The sequence below is a fragment of the Narcine bancroftii genome, chromosome 1, assembly GCF_036971445.1.
Source record: "Narcine bancroftii isolate sNarBan1 chromosome 1, sNarBan1.hap1, whole genome shotgun sequence".
NCBI lineage: Eukaryota > Metazoa > Chordata > Chondrichthyes > Torpediniformes > Narcinidae > Narcine > Narcine bancroftii.
Window position 1 is genome coordinate 100922051 of NC_091469.1, and position 12323 is coordinate 100934373.

General features: G+C 44.4%; 1 protein-coding gene across 19 annotated transcripts in view; it reads right to left on the reverse strand.

Moving 5' to 3' along the window:
• The window catches only part of LOC138761686 (uncharacterized), a 155809-nt gene that overhangs the window by 24914 nt on the left and 118572 nt on the right, over positions 1-12323 (reverse strand). For 12 of the 19 annotated variants that reach the window (XR_011356445.1, XR_011356450.1, XR_011356459.1 and 9 more), the window contains one exon: positions 5858-5887. The exons of 1 other annotated variant lie outside the window; for it this stretch is intronic. Coding sequence is in view for 9 of the 18 variants with exons in the window: in XM_069934275.1 (XP_069790376.1) it covers positions 5858-5887 (30 nt within the window). In the remaining 9 variants the exon portion in view is untranslated. The remainder of the gene's footprint in view (positions 1-5857; positions 5888-12323) is intronic. 6 more of the 19 variants (XR_011356455.1, XR_011356447.1, XR_011356441.1 and 3 more) reach the window with 1 other exon arrangement.

The window sequence follows — 12323 nt, forward strand, 5'->3', positions numbered from 1 at the left end:
TTCGGAGATTGAAGATTTATCTACAGATGACATGTTTACAGCATGTGATACAAGTTCTGATAAAGAGCCAATATCTGGTACCCCATGTCTTGTTCATTATCTGAGAATAGCAGGATATTCAACTGTAACAATTGCTGGAAAAATACAAACTATTTTTACAAACAAGTTCTTTAAACATTGGGAGTTGACAGGCACCGTGTAGTGTTATCAATTACACCTGATAGGCCAGAAGTCGAGATTAAATTAAAATTCTTGTACTTGTTGCCATCTATGGTAAGTGTTACTGTGCAGTTCCCTCGGATTTGGTCAAATGGGGCTTGGAAAATTTACACTTGACTGGAGTCACTGTGAGGGAGCAATACTGTTCAGTGCCCAGGTGTATGAAGTTTGGTGCTCCCCATGTCAAACAAACAGTTTGTAATGTAGCCATCTACCTCAATGTCCATGGTAGACTTCGCTAATTGATGTGGGCTGCTCTGATCCAGAACAATGGATGCCAGTGAGAGTTTCATTGTCTGACTCGTTGCTACTGTATGTGCACGTCGGCTGCTTCCAAGATGTCCACCCTGAAGATGGTCCCCCATGGATTGCACACAGTCACCACCGAAGTGAAGCTGGAAGTGAAGTCAACCTTGGTCTCTGTGTTTGGGCCTCCGTTGTGTTGGTTTCCCACAACCGGAAGTGATGCTGTCCAAGATGGTGATGGTCACTGTTCGCACAAGGCACTTCAAGGGGAAGATCTGGACCTACATACCTGTGCATAGTGTCCTTTTCTTCTACAGCTGGAACAGGTCACACTTCTTGCAGGGCAGTTCTTCCATGGGTGCCGTGAGTGGGGCGCCGTATAACAGCTCTGCTGATGAAGACTTCAGATCTTCTTTGGGCATCGTTCATATGCTGAGCAGCACCAAGGGTAGTTCATCTACCCAAGATGGCCCATGGATGTGTGCCATCAAGGCAGCCTTTAAGTGGCTGTGGAAGTTCACGACCAGGCCATTCAACTCAGGTAGTAAGCTATTGTGTGGTGGAGCTGTATTACTGGCAGGCGCGACAGTGTGGTCTACAGTGCAGATGTGAATTGTGGATCTCTATCTGAGGTGATGTAGGCTGGGAGGTTGAAAAGCACTACCCAGGTGGAAATGAGGGCCCTGGTGCATGACTCTGTGAAGGCGTCTGCTAGGGGAATTGCCACCATGGTGAACAGATACCTCGACCCCTTTGACACCAGTAGGTGGCCAACAATGTCTACATGCACATCCTCGAACCTCCACTGTGATGGCTGGAAGGGTTGGGGGGGGAGCCTTCATGTGCCATTGTACCTTGGCGGTTTGGCAGTCTGTACACATTCTGGCCCAGTGCCCGACCTGGTTTCGGAGGACATTCCTCTTCAGTGTGGTGCTGGTGTCTTGACCAGGCATGTTGGGTCCAAGTGGGCCGGCTTCAGCATGTCTGTGGTGAAGACCTCTGTCAAGCCTCCGACCTTCAGCTTGAACATGGCCCCGTTGTTGCGGTTAGCAAAGAATAGACTCTCATATGGCCTCTGAAGAGGTGAACAATGTGGACTCCTGAGAATGAAAACATACTCACAGTCCTGTAGGTCTTTAGGTATATTGGTTCTTGCGTGGCTGTGCCTGAAAGATGGAATCAGTGTCAGGTTGCCGACTCTTTCCCTTAGTCTGATGAGTCATCCTGCTGTCTACCTGGGAATGGTACGAATTATCCTGGGACCACCAGTGGAGCTCAGTAGACAAGTTCAGCCAAAGAGGTGGACTGTGGGTGGTAGGCCATTGTGTGATGCAGCTGGGCACCACTCAGGTTGGTGAGGTTGGACCATAGACTGGAGGTGAACTTGGCCCCTCTGTCAGATGCGATGTGGGTTGGTAATCCGAAATGTGTCACCCAGTACGAAGTGAAGGCCCTGGCGCATGAGGTTGTGGACATGTCTGCCAGTGAGACTGCTTCTAGCTACCTGCTGAAGCAGTCGACGATCGTGAACAGATAGCGGAAACCCTGGGATACTAGCAAGGGTCCTACTATGTCCATGTATTCTGTGGGCTTGAAGTGCTGAGGTGGGGTTTTGGTCTGCTGCTATACCTTAGTTGTTTGGCACTGCATGCATGCCTTTGCCCACCTGTTGACCTGTTTCTGCAATGCATGCTACACATATTTACTGGCCACCAGCTCTGAGTTTTATTAGGGCTCAGGCTTGACTTTTATACTTGCACTGTTCCCGCCATGGCCCCCCTTGGCTGACTTCACAACAGTCACAACATGCATAACAAATGCAACCTCGGCATATCTGAATCAACACTTCATGGCTAGAAATCTCAGGAAGATAAAGTGCATGGGTACTTTCCTGCATAACAATGCCCTTCTTCCTCACGCGCTCTCTCTGTCTGTTGGCTGCGCAGCAAGACCAGCGCCATTTTGGGGTCGCTGGCCTTTAAGCTGCCCTTGCCGTTCACCTATCGGTTTGCTTGTTGGAGCCAGAGCTGCTGTGTGGGCTGCTGGCCTTTGGTTGCACTTGCCACCCAGAGCCAGGTTGATCACCACTGCAATATGTTGATTGCTTGGAACATGTCACTATTTATCCCAGAATGCTGGAGAAAAGCTAATGTTCTTTCTTTAAAAAGGGCAGCAGCAAGAAGGCAATTAACTACAAGGCTATAAGCCTTACATCAGAGGAACCAAAATTATTGGGGAAATTTCTGAGGCACAGGGCTTTAAGTACAATTGGAAAAGCAGAAATTGATCATGGATAGTCAATGTGGCCTTGTGCAGCAGAAATCCTGATTCACTAATTTGTTTTGAGTTTTCTGAAGAGGTAATGGAGGAGGTTCATGATGGTGGAATGGAGATTTTATATAGATAGTGGAACCCGATTTAACACGACCTGATTTAACATGAACCAGCGATCAGCCCCTTTTTTCCCTCTTTCTGGAACTGAAATTGTTTTCAGATCAAAGTGGAACACCCCGTTAGAAGATGAAAATTATTTTTAGTGAAAGATAAGCTTCACACACTTGATGCGATCAAGAATAAAAGTCAAACCCAAGTTGCATGCAACCTCGGCATACTTGAATCAACACTTCGTGGCTAGAAATCTCAGAAAAATAAAGAATGTGCGTCACTTTGGAAAGTTGAAAAAGAGGCAGGACTAAAAGCCAAACGCATGAAGACAGCCAAAAATGTCAACCTCAAATGCTCCCTGAATGAGTGGTTCAATCAACCGTGCTCAGAAGGCCTTCCTATTTCTGGGCCTATTCTCAAAGCTCAAGCCAAGAAGTTTGACCAGCTGATCACAGAGAAGCCTCACAATTCCTGCCGTCACTGAATTTCTCATGTGTTAGTGTCTGGAGAAATTCGCTCAGCTGACAGTGCTGCCAACAATAAATACCTGGTAGAACTAAAAACTTTCTTAGAAGGAGGCTATGTCGAAGAACAAATGTACATCGATGATGAAACAGGCCTCTGCAACAAGATGATCCCATACCGCCTGTTGTCTAGCAAAGATGATACCCATTGATGTGAGGGGTTCAAACAATATGAAAATCGTGTGACATTATTGATTTGTGTTAAAAAGACTAGAACACTGCTCATGATCAGCAAATTTTGCTTGGCCTGCTGTTTCCACCATGTCAACATGAAGTTGTTATTGGTCGAATACACACATAGCAGCAAGGCTTGGATGACCAGTGTCATATCTAAGGACTAGCTTTACAAAATTTTTGTTTCTCCTGTCCACACTCATTTGTGTAAGTAAAATCTAGAACTCGAAGCTCTTCTTTTGCTTGGCAACTGTCCCACCCACAGCTGCCCGCTGAGTAAGTCGCACCGGAAAGATCTGAGTTTCTTACCTCCCAAAGAACACTGCATCTAAGATCCAGCTGCTAGATCAATGGATCATCTCCGTGTTCAAGCAGAATTAGATGTGAATTAATTTGTAGAATTGTAGACAAATCAACAATACTGGAAGACTATTTGGAAAACATGAACATGAAGGAAATTTGCCACTTGGGTGGGAAGGGCAGGGCAGAAATGTTTGGGTCCAACCATCCACCAAGGAGGATGATGATGATGATCAAGAAGTGGCTTCACAGATGAAGAGGTGGGTGAGGCACAAAGACCATTTGAAATTAGCAAAGAGAATTTTCACCAGTTGTTCTCTGCTGATGACGAATGCCTGACATATGAGCATCTGACAGACACTGAGATTGTCCATAACATTACTATAGTAATGGTTTCCGAACCACAGGAGGATGACAATGAGGAGCTTCCACCCCAACCCCCAAAAGTGTCTGAAACCATTGAGTACCTTGAGACTAGCCTACGTTGGCTGGGGACCCAAGATATGGACCACATAGAAATCCTCCAGCTCAGAAGCATTTTGGATTTTGCTTGCCATCAGTGATATGCTGTGCTCAGGCAACAAATACTCAAACATTTTTTTTTTAGAAATAAAATGATGATTGCATGAAATAAAAAGATGATTGGAAATACAGGTATTGTACGTGTTCTTGTTTTTGAAAACGCTGTTTTCGTGACCCTAATTTAACACAACCCTGCTTTTTTCACAATCCGATATCTTGGACCTGAACCATCACATTATAATGGGATAAGAGTCTTGGATGTGAATGCAGGAAGTATGATTATTAACTTTGTGGATGACATGAAAATTGGTGGTGTGGATAGCGAGGAAAGTTGTCTAAGGCTACAGTACCATATGGATCAATTGGAAAGTTGGGAAGAGCATTGGAAAATGGAATTTAATTCCAAAATGCAAGGTGATGGATTTAAGGAAATCAAATAGGGGTAGAATATGTACAGTAAATGGCACAGAGTGATGTTGATCAATAGAGAGATATGGGGGTCCATTTCCATACATCCCTGTAATGGGCAGCACCTGTTCATGTGATGGTAAAGAAGGCCTTCTGAGGTCAGGGTATTGAATACAAGAGTTGGGACAAAATGCTGACTAGGCTTCTTATTGGAGCAATGTATACACTATAGGAAGAATGTGATTATGCTGGAGAGAGAGCAGATTCAACAGGATGTTACCTAAATTAGAGGACTTCTGTGATGGGAGACACAAGAGACTGGAGATGCTGGATTCTAGATTTCCTCCAGCAGCTTGTTTTTTAAATTTTAGTTATGGGAGAGATTAGTTAGGCTGGAAGCATTTTCCCTGGAGTGAAGGAGACTGAGGGGTGATCTTATGGAAATCTATAAGATTTTGAGGATAGGTAATCAAATCATTTTTCCATGACAGGAATATCAAAAACAAGAGGTTTTAATTTTTTTTAAAATTTAGACATACAGCATGGTAACAGGCCATTTCAGCCCACAAGCCCATGCCACCTGATTACACCCAATTAACCTACAACCTCTGGTACATTTCGAACAGTGGGAGGACACCGGAGCCCCGGAGGAAATCCATGCCGACATGGGAAGAATGTACATATTCCTTACAGACAGCGCAGGATTTGAATCCCAGTCCTGGTCTCTGGCGCTGTAACAGCGTAGCATGAACCATGACGCCAACCACTGCTGCTGTAAGTTATGGGCGTCAGATAGGAGTTATTAAAAGAGGATCTAAGGGGAAGAGTGGATAACATCTGGAACTCACTGTACAATCAGATACATATATTATGTTTAATAAGCATTTAGTCAGGCCTTTAAATAAGCAAATCATAGAAGGATGTGGTTCTAATGCACACAAATAGGATTAATGTAGGTGGGCAAAAAACATCAGCATGGACATGATATGGCAAAGGGCCAGTTTCTGTACATACAATTCCACAACTCTATAAATTTTGATTTAAAAAGTGTTGACACCAAAGCTATGTGATGTACCTACCAAAGACTAGTTGAGTCTTTCAACGATCTGCTAAAGCACAAAAGAAGAAAATGTCAGAAACCTCCTCTCTTCACACTTTTATCTAGTGTCAGGAAATCAATTAATAATCAATAGGATTCACATAAGCTTCTGTTTATTCCAACCCTGATTAAGAAATATAAACTAGTAAATTAACTAATAAATATTAGTATATTTTGGTGTATAAGTCAACCGGCATATAAGTAGATCCCCAGCGTATAAGTCAGCCCCCATTTTTCGGGCTGTCTGGACCTCCTAGGACCCACCAAAATGTTTTAAAACACCTAATCACAAGTAAAAAATTTGTAAATTAAGTAAGTAAAAATAAAAAATGTCAGCCTACCAGACAGCAACGGTGATGGCCCTTAGAGCTGGAGCAGCGATATTGTGCTCCAGGCAGGAGCACAGGGTCCCAGGTAGGAGCAGTTATGGCAGAGCCCAGAGGTGGGGAGGTGTTGGGAACAGCAGCGCTGGCAGTAGGGAGGTGCTTCCAGCATCATCTTGGATGCCGAATTGACATTAATCTGATTTTTTTTGGTAAATTTAAGGTCTCAAAGGTATACCCGGCATATAAGTCAACCCCCCCCCCCTACCCCTTTTGAGGAATTTTTTAGGGTTCAACAACTCAACTTAGATGCCAAAATTTCCAGTAATCACTTTTCTGTCAACATTTTATTGCAGATATTCAATTTGGGATTAACATCATTAGTCCTGTGGCCCTAATAAATTACAATAAAAAAAATCAAAGTTAAATTCAAAGGAGGATATTAAGTGGTAGCAAATAGAGATACAGTATATAGCTGCATAGTGATCAGGACTTAGAACAATGTATCTCATGACAAGAAAAATGGCAAAATAAGAAAAAAGAAGTGCCCTTGGTGATTATGCTGTGAAAACGCTATGGTAGAAATAAGAGTCTAAAAGTTTCTTGAGTTAAGCATGGGCATATGGAAGAAACTGTGAAATGGTAAAGTGCACAAATACTGCACAAAAATTACACAAGCACATACCAAAAATAGAATAATTTCAATGCAGTATTTTAATTCAAATAGATTGGGATATGCCAACCAGTTCATACTTATACTTAATAATTGAAAGACTCCATAGACATCTATAGAAAATGTACTTATAACAATGTACTTATACCACTAAGCCTCTTTGTTCAACCACACTTTCCAAGCCCCTACCATTTACAGTGTAAGGGCTGCGGTGGTTTGATACACTAAATACATCAACTTATATTCACCTGAGTTAAATTGCATCTGCCATTCCTTTGCCCACATTCTCAATTCATTTAAATCAGTGGTTTTCAAACTACCCCCCTAATCTCACATTCCACTTTAAGACATAAATGCTCTGAGATTTGTAAGAGATTGCTTAAGGTGATATATGAGTGGGAAGGGAAAGCTGAGAACCACTGCTCTAGACCCAATTGTTACTGAAATATTATGCTTGAGAAAAATTGCCATTGGCCCATTTCCTTGGAGTTATGAAACCATGCACATAAGAGTCAATTAAGTACAATTAAAACAGTTGTTTTCAAACTTCTTTTCCATCCACATACCACCTTAAGCAATTCCTTACTAATCACAGAGCACTTATGGCATAGGGATTGCTTAAGGTGGAATGTGAGTTTAGCAGCATAGTTTGAAAACCACTGAATATAGATCTTTTGTAAACTTAAGACAATTTTTCTCACTATCCATAATAATTTTTATCTGTAAACTTACCAATCGTGTTAAGATGCGAAAGAACAGATGGAAGTGGGGTGAATAAAAGTGGGAGGAATGGCATTGGTCATCATGGAAAGAATCACAGATGTGCTGAGGCAGGACAGACCAGATGGCTCATATACTGAGGCTATATGGGTGGAACTGAGGAACGGGAAAGATATGACCTCACACATGGAGTTGTATTATTAACTGACCAATAGTCACTGATATTTGGAGGAGCTGATCTGTCGAGAGATAGCAGACAGCTGCAGGAAACATAAGGTTGTGATAGTAGGAGATTTTAATTTTCCACATATTGCCTGGGACTCCCACACTGTAAAAGGACTAGAAGGCTTGGAGTTTGTCAAATGTATTCTAAATCAATATATGGTACCCTGAACCAACTAGAGAGAGAGCAATACTGGAATGAAACAGAACAGGTAACAGAAGTATGTGTAGGGGAATATTTTGGGTCCAGTGATCATAATGCCATTAGTTTCAGGTTAATTATGGAGGGATTATTAAGGGGAGGGGGATATTATTTTTTTTGTAGTTAGAACTGATTTGTTTCAATATGGCAATGTATAAAGATGTATTTATACTGCATGCATGGAAATTTCAAAATAGAGTATTTAAAAAAACTTAATTATGGAGAAGGATAGGTCTGGACCTCGGGTTGAGCTTCTAAATTGGAGAGAGCGCAGTGATGTGTTACCCACTGAGCTATGAAAGGAAATGATGAACACATTGTAGAGCTGAGTTCAAGACTGCTTTATTCAGGCCTTCACTCTGCTTTTATACACTTCCTTTCCCATCACTTGAGCTGGAAGTGACATCATCGGATAGGACAAAAACCTGTCCCATGTGCAATCTGTTTTCTCACGCTTGTATCAGTGTGTTCATCATTTTGGGAGCCAGTTCGCTTGTCAGTAAGTGGGTCACCACATGACAAACCCCTCCCCCCCAGAACCGGAAATCCTGCTCCAGGCACCCAAAGCCTGTATATGCCTCTGTTTCGGCAGTCTGCCCCTGCGCCATGGTGCCTGAATCTTGACTGGCTGGTCCAAATGAAAATGGGCCGGTTGAGTTGATCTATGGTAAAGGTTTAATCTCTCCTTCCTATGTCCAAAATGCACATGGAACTGTTGTGTCTTACCACTTTGAAAGGTCCCTCGTATGGCCGCTGCAAAGGTGCACAGTGCGCTCCCCTCTGTATGAAAACAAATACAGTCTCACAGGTCCCTGGGTATGTAGGTCCTAGTCTGACTGTGTTGCAATGTTGGAATGGGTGGTAACATGTCAAGCTTCTCGCAGTTTCACTAGGACCGCAGCGGGTGCCTCCTCCTGCCCTCGTGGGGCTGGCAATTAATTCTCACGGTACCCCAAGGGGCGCACTGTAGACCAGTTCTGCCAATGCATTTAAATCGTCCTTGGGCACCGTGCAAATTCCCAACAGAACCCAAGACAGCTCATCCACCTAGTTAGGTCCCTTCAGGCATGTCATAAGGGCCTATTTTATATGCCTGTGGAAATTTTCCACCAGCCCATTGGACAATGGGTGCTATGCAGTTATGTGGTGCAGCTAGGTTCCCAGCAAGCTGGCCAGTCGACCATAGGTTTGAGGTGAACTGGGCGCCGTTGTTGGACGTGATGTGTCCCAGTAGTCCAAAATGCACTACCCAGGTAGTAATCAGGGCCCTGGCACAGGTTTCTGTCATTGTGTCCATGAGCGGTTCTGCCTCTGGTCACCTTGTGAATTGATTCACCATTGTGAGCAGGAACCAGGCCCCCTGTGACACTAGCATGGGCCCCACAATGCCCACTTGTATGTGGTCAAACCTCCAACATGCTGGCCCAAAGGTCTGTAGCAGGGTCTTTGTGTGCTACTGGACCTTAGACATTTGACACTGCATGTAAGCACACGAACCTGCTATCTAGCATTCGGACAGTCGTCCTGATTGATGGATATGCTAGTCCGTGCACTGTGTCAAATACCTGCCACCTCCAGGCCATAGGAACGATTGGATGAAATCGACCTGTAGATATGCCGCACAGGAGCTTCTGCTCCCCTGGGCCCACCGGAATCTCTTCCAGCTGCAATCCTGATCCTGCTGTCCTGTAACATGGGATTTCGTTGTTCTCTTGTTGTGCCTCCGCAAGTGCATCGTAGTCTACCCCTTGGGATAGTGCCTGCACGGACTGGATCGCTGAATGGGATAGCCCATCTGCTACGATGCTGGCCTTCCCGAAGATGTGCTTAATGGTTGTTGAGAATTTCAAAATATACAACAGATGCCTCTGTTGATGAGTCGTCCAGGGGTCTGACACTTTACTAAAGGTAAATACTAACGGCTTGTGGTCTGTAAAGGCTATGAAATGCCTGCCTTCTAGGAAGTATATGAAATGCTGGATAGTGAGGTACAGTGCCAACAACTCCTGATCAAATGCTCTGTACTTGAGTTCAGGTGGCCTCAGGTGCTTGCTGAAGAAAGCTAACGGCTTCCATTGCTCTTCTATGTGTTGTTCAAGCACTCCCCTGACTCTGTATTGGATGCGTTCACTGTAAGGGCTATCAGGACATCCATTCTTGGGTGGACCAGCAGCACAGCGTTAGCCAAGATTTCTTTAGCGTTCTCAAATGTAGCCAATGATTCCTCGTACCAAGTGACATTCTTTACTTTGCTTGACATCAGGGCAAACAGGGGACACATGATGCAAGCCACCAAAGGTAGAAATCATCAATAAAAGTTTATCATCCCTCAAACTCTTGAAGGAACTTTTTCTTGTTGGGTTTAGCAAATTGCCAGATTGCTTCGACCTTCACAGGCAGTGGCGTCACTCTGTGCCAGTCGATTCTATGGCCTAGCAAGTCGATGACTCCTAAACCGAACTGACACTTGGCTGGGTTGATAGTCCGATGAAACTCACTTAAGCGAGTGAAGAGCTTATGCAGCTGGGACAAATGTTCCTTGCATCTGTGGCTGGCAATAAGTATGCTATCCAGGTATATAAAGTCCAGATCACATCCCACTTTGTCCATTAACTACTGAAATGTCTTTGTGGCATTCTTGAGCCCAAAAGGTATCCTCCAGAACTCAAAAAGGCTAAGGGGGTAATAAGGCCCATCTTGGGAATGTCATCTGGGTGGTCTGGGATCTGATGATATCCTCTGACAAGGTCCACCTTTGAGAAGATGGGAGCTCCACGCATGTTAGACATGAAGTCTTGTACATATGGCACTTGATAGCGATCTGGCATGGTAACGTTGTTCAACCAGCATTAATTGCCACAGTGTCTCCATTCTCCTGCTGCTTTGGGCACCATGTGTAGCGGGGAGGCCCAGGAACTATTGGACCAGTGTACAATCTATCTCCTCCATCATTTTAAACTCCTCCTTAGCTAGATGGAGCTTGCCTGGAGGGAGCCTACGTGCTTGGGCTTGCTGCGGTGGTCCTTCTGTTTGTATGTGGTGCTGCACCCCATGCTTCGGCATTGCTGAAATAAAATGCGGTGTTACCATCGAGGGAAATTCTGCTAACAACCTGGTGAACTAATTTTCCAAGAATGTAACGGAGTCCAGGTGTAGGGTCGGAAATCTGGTCTCCCCTAGTGAGAAGGTCTGGAATGTATTGGTACGAACTAGCATTCATCCTTCCAATTGACCAGTAAGATGTATGCCCAGAAGAAATCAGCACCTAACAGTAGCTGTGTGACTGCTGCCATAATGAAAGTCCAATGTGAACCAACTGGCACTGAACTGCAGTGGGACTGTTCACATGCTCTATGTCCAAATATTGCTGCTTTTTACGGCTCTCAATGTTGTTCTGGGCTTTCTGTTGCAGGTATTGTGCCCTGGCAGAGGAAGCATGCTGATTTCAGCTCCTGTATCCACCAAGAATCATCAGCCTGCTTCCCTAACCCAGACATACAAGACTGTATTGATAGCCAGCCACCACAGCCATTAGCTACAGCTGGCCCCAGCGTTTTCCTGGAACATGCAGGGAGGTCAACAGTGGTGAGCATGGAGCCCTGTCTTTGTGATAGAAAACCATTGGGTGCTATCCTTAAGCCTATGTCTTCTGTCCAACTGCTGGATTCAATCGTGTCTGCTGTTGAGTGTGGGATCTGGTTATATGTCCCACGGATGCACCACTTTTCTGCTTAGCCCGCCACGGTACATCCATGAAGGCAGAAACACTCCATGGGTCGCTGAAATCTTCATTGGCCAGTAAAATGTGGATGTCCTTAGTAATTGCTCCTTAAAGACCTGCTCGAACATCAGGCAGGGCTTATGTCCGTCCACTAGTGCTAGCACATCGTTCATTAGTGCGGAAGGGGTCCTGTCTCCCAAGCTGTCCAAGAGGATCAAGCAGGCTGCTTTCTTGTGCTGAGAGAGGCCAGAAGTGCAGATCAACAGTTGATGCCTCATATTTGCCCTCTTCTGAGGGCTGTTGGAGGAAATTAGAGACCCGGACTGCTGTCTCTTGATCCAGTACACCCACCATGTAGTAGTATCTCATGAAATCTGATGTTATCTGCTGTAACTGAAATTGGGCTACCACCTGATCAAACCAAAGTTCTCCATTTTTGGTTCCAAATATTGTCTGGACCTTTAGGGTCACCAATGTAGTGAAGTGCTACCCACTGAGTTATAAAAGGAAGCGATGTACACATTGTAGAACAGAGTTAAAGACTGATTTGTTCAAGGCTTCATTCTGAACATTTATACAGTTCCG